Raw genomic sequence first — 10,388 nt, forward strand, 5'->3', positions numbered from 1 at the left:
AAATTAATTAACAATTACCTTTGAGCTAAATTGACCTGTTTCCCTTAGAACTAACAAGTCCTCAAAACGGCACAGCTCCTAAAGCAATCTAACCATATTCATTCTTTACAGGAGCTGAGCACAAGGCTCCCACAGGATATTGCAGGATTGACAGCAGAGAAAGGGTTGAGAGTTTAAAAAAAATTCAGCTTTATACAAATGAGGTGAAAAACAGCAGTGATGTCTGTCACAAGCATTTCAAAACTTGCAGATAATGCTGAAGTTTCTGTAGGATTCAATGCTTAAATCACAATTACATATTGCTAGATTTATTTCAGATTTCAAACTCAGATTTGAACACTTTCATTGTGGCTATACTTTATTCTGTATGTATAATTTTGGCATTCTGAATTTTTTATTTATTAATTAATTTACTTATTCTGAAGGTAATGAAATTGTCACCTTAATAAATAGACACAATTAATAAATATTTTAACACATTTTACATAATTTGACAAAGTTATGGTAGTTTAATGTGACCTTCATTAAAACAAAAAGAAAAATTTGCAATCTGGAACATGAAGTGCCTAAAAATTAAGAAACACCCACACAATGACTATATTGCCCATGTAGTGAAAGACCACACTGAAAACAGCCACACTGCTGTACATTTTACAGACACACCTCCAAAGCAGCAGGTATCTTGCATTTTAAAGCGATGTGTAGGACACAGTGTTTTATGGGTTAGTGGGTGGGATATTTACACCCGAGTTGAGATTGTGATTGCACACTTCATTTTGCTTATCATTTATGGATGCCCCATTGCTAAAGGAAAATGCTGATGCAATGAAGAGGAGGTGACTATAAATTGACTCACCAGCCCATCAGAATTCTAGTGATGTTCGACCTGAATGAAATACCAATAAGATTCAAGTCTGGGATTCAGCACAACCAACCACTGCGGCATCGAAACCCCAATGAATAATTATCAACATATTTTTAAAAAAGCTGTGTTTATTACCTCTCTGTGGACTTGACTGTGGGTTTGATCTTTGTGGTGATTATGTTTTATCAGTTCTCATTTGTCTTGTATTATTTAGCCAGTGCTTGAAGTGGAAAAATAAAAGTGCCGGTACGTACTCCAGATGCTTTGTTCAAAACGCATTCCTGACAAAGGGAGGGCACAGTGGGCTTCTGTACGTGCAACATGTCGGAAGTGCCGGTACGCAAGGAAAACTGGCGGTATGCTAAAGGTACCACTTCACCGGCCCACTTCAAGCACTGCGTTTACCACTAAAACAATTAACAGATTCCCAAAATACAGATATAAGTCTTCTCAGCTTATTCAGACTAACTATGAGGGTAGATTCTGTGTGTATCTGTAGCAAAATGAAAGATTTAAGATGAAGCAGCCAGTTAATGACCTTTTACAGAGCCATGCACATTTTACAAGCCCTAATAGATGTGTCTGATTGGTTAAACTGATGTGATAGATGTAATGTACTGCTTACTGGTTATAGTTGGAATTCATAGCGTCTCATTACATTAAAGGTCAGCTCTGCAGACAGTGCCAAAATATATATATATATATATATATATATATATATATATATATATATATATATATATATATACAGGGCTTGACATTAACACCCGCCAACCCGCCAAATGCGGGTAGATTTCAGCTGTGGCGGGTAAGACAGCCACTCCCACTAGCCACTTTGGTGGGTTGAATATAATTTCAGCCTTCAGCCAAATGAAAAGTAGCTCGTCGTATCACAAAATTACAATTCAGTCACAATTCTTCATCGATTAACTTGCATGTCAAAATGCATCGTGTGGAGTATCTCGCGTGAATACAGTTGGCTATGGCTTACGGCTAAGTGGACTTAAAGAGGTGGGTAAAAACTGGATATGTGTCAGTACATGACGTCCATGCATTCAGCAGCCCCCAAATAAATACCAGTCTGTCATTATGTGGCAGTATGTGGTCATTCTATTGACGGCGACTCGCTTACTGTGGATGCTGGCCAACTGGGTGAGTCTTTCATTGATTCGATGCCAGTGACTACATTTCAGATAGACGATGTTCCATTGGTTACATCGAATCATGTGCAGAGGGCTACTTTAACGTCACTGAATAAATCAACGCACAAGATAAATCCGGCGATTGTAAAGCATTGGAGTTTTAAACTTTTTAGAACAGTAAATCATGCTCGCATACTCTGGGATCATCAATCGAAACCAAGTGGAATACTAGGTGGACATCTAAACATTCAAAGTATCATTCCTAAAAATGATCAAATACAACATCTTTTATATGAGTCAAATTTAGATTTTTTATGTTTATCAGAAACATGGTTGCATGAAAATTCCCCTGTCGATATGTTAAATGTGTGTGGTTATAAAATGTATAGACGAGATAGAATTGATGGTAGGGGTGGAGGTGTGTTATTTTATGTTAAGGACAGTATAAGATGTGAGCAAATTCAGTGGTCATGTATAAATGAGTTAGAATTTATCTGTCTTAAACTAATATTGTCTGAGCAAATGTCATTTACTGTAATTGGAATCTATAGACCACCATCTGCTAAGGCTGTATTTTATGAAAAATTGGATGCTCTTATCAAAGAATGTGATACAAATAAGGAGATTATCTTATTAGGAGATTTTAACATAAATTGGAATGATGAAGTGCAAAGGAAGAAGTTACAAATTACAACTGGGCATTATGATTTTAGACAGATTATTGAAGGGCCAACTAGGTTAACTAGGTCCTCAGAAACGTGTATTGATCTGGCTTTTACTAATAGACCAGAAAGGATAAAGAAGTTTTATAATCTGGTAACTGGACTATCCGAATCACAATATGATCTTGATAGTAAGAAAGCTCACTAAAAGCAGATTTAATCTAACATCTGATAAGAAGGTAGAAAAACATAAAATACCTAAAAGTCAGTTGGATAATTTAAAAAAAACAGTAAATGAAATAGACTGGGATGATTATTTGACATATGAGAGTGTAGACCAAAACTGTAATTTTTTTATGACTGAAATTCAAAAAATTATAAACTGTCATATAAGGAAAGTGAAACCTAAACCAGGACAAAAAGAATATTTACCTTGGCTAAATGAAACAATCCGATTACTTATGAAACAAAGGGATCATGCTCTTAAGTTAGCACTTAAGTCTAAAACAGAACATGATAGGCGTCTATTTGTTATATTAAGAAGTAAGGTTGTAAAGGAACTTTTTTATTAAGGTTATTAGTGAAGCTAAAGGAAATACTAAAGAAATATGGCAGAACTTAAAGAAATTAACTGGAACATATAAGATACATAAATCAATAGAATTAAATATAGATGGGAACATGATTAATGACTCAAGAAAGGTTGCAGAAGTATTTAATGATTATTTTATAGATTCTACAAAAACTCTGATTAAAAATGACTTTGGTTCAGGTGATTTAGTTTTATCTATGAATTGTAATGCTCCAATTTTGAATTTTAAAGAATTGACAAATACCAAAGTACACACGATTATTTCTTCTCTTAATAGTTCAAGGGCAAAGGATGTGTATGGAATGGACACAATATTTTTAAAAACTTATAAAGAGGCACTTATTATTCCAATTTTAAAAATTATTAATTGGTCTATAAAAGATGGAGTGTTTCCGAATACTTGGAAAACTGCAGTAATTACACCAGTGTTTAAATCTGGTGACAACATGTTAGTTAGTAATTATAGACCCATTAGTATTCTCCCAGTAGTTTCAAAAATTGCAGAAAAATGGATCTCCGAGCAGATAGTATCACATTTGAATAATACTCCATTCTCATTGCATCCGATGCAGTTTGGTTTCCGAAAGTATCATTCAACAGAAACTGCGAATTGTCTTCTTTTAGAAAATATTAAATTAAAATTGGATAAAGGTGGTGTGGTGGGAGCTGTTTTTCTGGATTTAAGTAAAGCATTTGACACAGTAAATCATGAGGTTTTAATTATTAAATTATTAAATTATAATTTTTCAATAAAAGTAATTAAATGGATAAGATCATATTTAACCGATAGACAACAGTGTGTTTGAGTAGATAATACGATTTCACAATTGCTTACTAATTTTGTTGGTGTACCTCAAGGTTCCATATTAGGTCCTTTGTTATTCAGTTTGTACATTAATGATTTGCCTGATGTTTGTTCACCTACTGTAAACTGCCAGATGTATGCTGATGATACAATCATATATTTGCATGCTAAAAGTAAGAAGCAAGCTGCAGAAGAATTATCAGCAGAAATGGATAAAATTACTAAATGGTTAAACAACTCTTGTTTACATCTTAATGTTAGTAAAACTGTATGTATGTTTTTTTCGAAGTCTGCAAATAGAGATCCGGACCCTGATGTTACAGTAGCAGGTAGAAGTTTATCAGTGGTTCATGAGTATAAATATTTAGGTATAGTACTTGATTCACAACTCACATTTAAAAAACAAGTTAAAAAAGTTGGAAATAGAATTAAATTTAATTTGGTAAATTTTAGTCATATTAGGAATAATTTAACCACTGAGGCTTCAAAGTTATATATTAATGCTATGATTTTATCACACATGAATTACTGTTTGACCAGTTAGACACAGACAAGTGGGACTACTCTGCAATCATTAGAAAGACTCTATAAGCAGGCTTTGAAAATATTGGACAAAAGGTCTAATTCATATCACCATTGTAAAATTTTAACTAAATATGGGTTTTTAAGTTGGGAAAATATGATTAAATTTGCAGATATCCTACTTGTGTATAAAATTTTGCATGGTATGGCCCCACCACCACTTAATGAATTTATTAAACAAAATTTGAATTTATCTACTAGAGCCACTACTAGAGGGGACTGTATAATACCTCATAGAAGAAGTGCTTTTGGGCAGTCAGTATTCTCTTATAGAGCAGTACATACTTGGAATACTATACCCATAGAACTAAGAAATATTACATCTCTTGCTTCTTTCTCTAAAATGATAAAAGGGTGGTTATTGGATAATCAAATATGTCTTCATAAATAGTGGTTCTTCGTTTGTTTTTTGGTTTTGTATGTATTTTTTTGCTTTTGTGTGTGTGTTTACCATCAACCTGCCAGGGACTGCAGATGAAAATTAGCCAGAATGGCTAAATCTGGCACATTTACATAAGAGACTTGTTTCTTGTGTTAATTAATGTGCATTGTCCTCTTTAAAAAAAAAAAAAAAAAAAAAAAAAAAATTAATGTTAATCAAACATCAAAAAATGTTAAATTAATTTATACATGTATGCTAAATAAACATATGTATCTAAAAATATATATATATTTTTTAAATTACTATTTGTAATTTGCTTCTTTGTTCTTTTTATATAGCCTAACAAAAATAACTGTACTGTACCTGATATATACAATGTATAGTATTGATTTGGGTGGTCAATCTGCATTTGTAAGTTTGAAAGGGTTTTAAATCTTGTAAATCAAGTAAAATGACTCAAAATCAAGTAATTTAAGCATGCCAAAGTCAACTGTAATCATATAAAATGTAATTTCCCAACAGCAAAATTGTGGCCAGTGAAAATACTGAGTGGCTAGTAACTTTGGAAAACCTCTAGCCACAAGGTGAGCAAAAAAGTTAATGTCAAGCCCTGTATATATATATATATATATATATATATATATATATAATTAAATATACAGTATATATATTATAAACGTGTAGATTAGTAAACAAACATCCTTATTTACACCTGATGCATTACAGGTAGTGTGACAAACGGGTAATGGATTGGGCTAGTTCGACTGAACTCAGATGATAGTTCAGATGGGTTATATCAATCACACTGACATAAAGAGCATTTCAGGTGAGTCGGGCCTAAAATGTGCCTGAAAAACTCTTTTCAGCAGCCCCACAGCCAAGCCAAAACAGAACAGATTACCGCTAAAGAATCTCTGCAGCTAACATGCTCCACTGCCTCCATCCAAAACATATAGATCACTGTCAGTGCTTGTAATTAGGGCTATCTCGAGTCATCCATAATCAAATCTCAAGAAACAAACAGTTTTTGTTGTTGAATTAACCATTGACTAGAATTTAGACAGTTATTATGAGCACCAGGAACAGATCAAACAGAGTGAAAATGGAACTATAACAGGTCATAACAGAACATAACCGATTTTCACACTGTTTGATCTGTTCCTATCTGCCTGATTTCCTAGTTAGTTTCCACGTTTGTTAGTCAGTCCCACCTGTTCTGTTTCATTACTTTTCCTCATGTTATTTTGTGGCTTAATGCAGTGAATATTTCACAACATGGCATCATTGTTAAAAAACCCTTTAGGATTATGGGGAAAAAAGGATATTTATATATGCAATAAAAACATTTTGCACTAAGATAAAAGTTGTTAGTCACTTGAGTCATGACAGATGTTGTATTTAGTACTGTAACTTGCATTTGGCTGCAACGATTTTGGACCTTGTCGGCAGTGTTGTGATGGGTGACTGCTGTCCTTTGGGTGTTTTTAGCTGAAGAAGCAGAATTTGGGATGAAGGTGTAAGAGGCAGCCATAGTGGGCAAAGTTGATGAATGTGTGTGTGTGTGTGTGTGTGTGTGTGTGTGTGTGTGTGTGTGTGTGTGTGTGTGTTAATGCACCTATAGAGAAATAAACCTGCAGAGCTGGTTTGCAGTAGTAGAGAGGAATCACTGAGGCATTACACTCATTTCTACACTTGTTAGAGCCGTCATTTCTAATATGAATAAACTTGAATAACACTAGAAGGAAAATCCACAGATTTTTAGAACTTTACAACATTGCTTTAAATTTAAAATTGCCTTAAGTTCCAATTAATCTGTCATCACGAACACTATTTTAAACTCACCTTTTTCTCAGCATCCTCGTGCCGTATGTGTGTGTGTCCAAGTTGCTGGATGTCCGAGTGTCTTCCTCCTGAGCCATGCTGGTCCACCAGGTCTGGGGGCGGGGACACACTGCGGCCCTGAGGGTCCACCCATGTGTATACGTGATTGGTCACATAACCACCTGGGATCCGTCCCATAGAACAGACTGACATGGAGAGTTTCTTAGAACCTTTCAACACCTGTGAATGGAAAACAGATAGATGAGGACAAGAAAGGAAGCAATAAAAAAGGGACTGAAGAGGATATGTATAAATAAATGATTATCTTATATGATCAAGTAATTTCTATTCATATGTAGACAGAAATTGTTAGTCCTGCCACCAGATTAGTCATTCTGGATACACATAATATTTGAGATTTTCAATTCATTTTATTTTTTTTAGATTATAATGACTGAATTTTTTTTTTTACATTTTATTTTTAATTTATTTAAATAAAATAGTATAGAAATTTTAACTGTAATGGTCTTCTTTTCAGTATGTCACGCTCGGTTGCAGGAACAAAGGATCAAATTGCAAGCAGTAACAGTTTACATTACATTACACTAAACAAAACACTCAGGGCAAAACAGGAACAGAATAACCGGATAACGTGATAATGGGCAATGAACTGAAAGAAACAGAGCTTAAAGACAAATCAATCAACAAAATGAACAACACATGCACATGATCAAATCATGATCATGATCAATCAAATCACAAGAAACCATAGAAACTAACCAAAACACAAGAAACTGTCAAACCCACTCAAAACAGAAACAAACACAGATACCCCGCTACAGTATCGTCCATAATTATTAAAATATTGGTCAATCCTTGGTATTTAAGTAACTGGAAACAGTGTTGTTACTGTGAACTAAAACTAAAACTATTAAAAATGTTTCAGGTAACTAAAATAAATTTGAAATCAAATCAAATATAAATATTATGAACATAAATAAAAATTTGAAATGTTGCCTTGGGATCTAACTGAAATAAAATAGGCTAAGCTTAATTCAAAGTTCTAAAACTAACCAAAACTAAAACCAAAATAATAAAACAAACTATTAAATACAGAGCTCCGGACATGACATGCAAGAAAAAAATACAAACCCAATTCCAAAATATAGCTGCGAGCAGCGATGGCGGGCCCAAGCCCGGTGGCACCGCCACCCCGGTGGCTTCAGGGCAACTGTGCACAGCGGGCAATAGGCATTTAAAACGGTTAAACATCAAAGGACTATGTCAAATTCACTCCACATTTACTGCACTACAAGGTGCTGCTATAGAGCCCCTCCTCCCTGCCCATTTTCAAAGTATTACATGTGCCAAGTTTTAACATTATTCTGACGAATTTTGAAGCAAATCAGGTAAAAATAAGAGGGTGATCTCAATGTATGCTGAAAGTGACACATTTTCTGCTTCCAGTTGGTGGCGCTATGACTTTGAATCACAATAGTCACATCCATGTGATCAGCCTTGTACAACGAAGACTAAGCCGAAGTTTCATCAAAATCAATTAATGTATGCAGAAGTTATAACACTTTGTTTCCCTTTTCTTGCCATAAATTCGTTGCCTCGCCACGGCCAAACCATTTGAGATATCCAAAATCCGTTTGCAATTAAACAACTTCAATGTGTTAGCAACAAGTTAAAAAAGTTTGGTGTAAATTGGATAAACCCTGTAGGAGTAGTAGTATAAAATTCATAGCCTGTTTTTTCAAAAAATTAACATTCAAACCAAAATAGCTGACTTCCTGTTGGTCGGAGCTAATGAATGTAAATTAGAAAATTGTCCGGCTTGATGAGAACAATATGTGTACCGAGTTTGGTGACTGTAGGAAAAACTAACCCCCCCACTTTTGTCAAAAGGTGGCGCTACTGAGCCCCTCCACCACGCCCATTTCTATGGCTTTGTCCATGTCTACTGGTTGACAATATTGATGTGTGTGTCGAGTTTCATGCAATTTGAAGCATGTTAAGAGCCTCAAAAACACTCAAGAATATTATTACAGTTTGACCTGTTGCCATGGCAACAATATTTCAAATATCAAAAATCCTGTCATATGTCTACATCTGCTGTGTATTGACATTACACTGATGAAGTTTGAAGCAAATCAGGTAAAAATAAGAGGGGGATCTCAAAGCAATTCAAAAAGTGATACACTTCCTGCTGCCAGTTGGTGGCGCTATAACTTTGACTCACAATACTCACATCCATGTGATCGGACTACTACAAGCAACACACTCGTGAAGTTTCATAAAGATCAATATATGTATGCAGACGTTATAACACATTTCCTGTTTCCTTTTTCTCGCCATAAATTCGCTGCCTCGCCACGGCCAAACCGTTCGAGATATCAAAAATCCCCTGGCAATTTTTAATCATCAATGTCTTGACTTCATGCTGACCGAGTTTGGTGGCGATCGGATTAATCGTCTAGGAGGAGTATATCAAATTCCAGAGCATGCGTTTTTCAAACAACCCTTAATAGCTGACTTCCTGTTGGCGTGGCGTTTAACTTAGAGCACGAAAGTTGTTCGGCCCGATGAGGTCTATATGTGTACCGAGTTTCATACTAATACGTGCAAGTTTGTTCAATATATGGACAAAGTTTTCAGACATTTTTCAAGGGGCGCTGTCGAGCCCCCCTGCCACGCCCGGGTACCAGCCTCTCCGGCGTCCTAATGGCCGCGGATTCCAATGTGTGTGCCAATTTTCAAGAGTTTTTGAGCATGTTAAGGCCCCCAAAAAACCCCGGAAGACAGAAAAAAATATAAAATAAAATAAAATATAGCTGCGAGCAGCGATGGCGGGCCCAAGCCCGGTGGCACCGCCACCCCGGTGGCTTCAGGGCAACTGTGCACAGCGGGCAATAGGCACTTAAAACGGTTAAACATCAAAGGACTATGTCAAATTCACTCCACATTTACTGCACTACAAGGTGCCACTATAGAGCCCCTCCTCCCTGCCCATTTTCAAAGGATTACATGTGCCAAGTTTTAACATTATTCTGATGAATTTTGAAGCAAATCAGGTAAAAATAAGAGGGTGATCTCAATGTATGCTGAAAGTGACACATTTTCTGCATCCAGTTGGTGGCGCTATGACTTTGAATCACAATAGTCACATCCATGTGATCAGCCTTGTACAACGAAGACTAAGCCGAAGTTTCATCAAAATCAATTAATGTATGCAGGAGTTATAACACTTTGTTTCCCTTTTCTTGCCATAAATTCGTTGCCTCGCCACGGCCAAACCATTTGAGATATCCAAAATCCGTTTGCAATTAAACAACTTCAATGTGTTAGCAACAAGTTAAAAAAAGCTTGGTGTAAATTGGATAAACCCTGTAGGAGTAGTAGTATAAAATTCATAGCCTGTTTTTTCAAAAAATTAACATTCAAACCAAAATAGCTGACTTCCTGTTGGTCGGAGCTAATGAATGTAAATTAGAAAATTGTCCGGCTTGATGAGAACAATATGTGTACCGAGTT

At 35.4% G+C, this 10,388-nt stretch overlaps 1 protein-coding gene across 1 annotated transcript in view; it reads right to left on the bottom strand.

Annotated features, from left to right (window-relative positions):
* The window catches only part of whrnb (whirlin b), a 53,592-nt gene extending 46,486 nt beyond the window's left edge, over positions 1-7,106 (bottom strand). The window contains exon 1 of the mRNA XM_048187316.1: positions 6,873-7,106. Within this exon, the coding sequence (XP_048043273.1) occupies positions 6,873-7,064 (192 nt within the window). The 5' untranslated portion in view covers positions 7,065-7,106. The remainder of the gene's footprint in view (positions 1-6,872) is intronic.
* Between the last annotated feature and the right edge of the window lie 3,282 nt (positions 7,107-10,388).

This window comes from Megalobrama amblycephala, linkage group LG4, assembly GCF_018812025.1.
Source record: "Megalobrama amblycephala isolate DHTTF-2021 linkage group LG4, ASM1881202v1, whole genome shotgun sequence".
Taxonomy (NCBI): Eukaryota; Metazoa; Chordata; class Actinopteri; order Cypriniformes; family Xenocyprididae; genus Megalobrama; species Megalobrama amblycephala.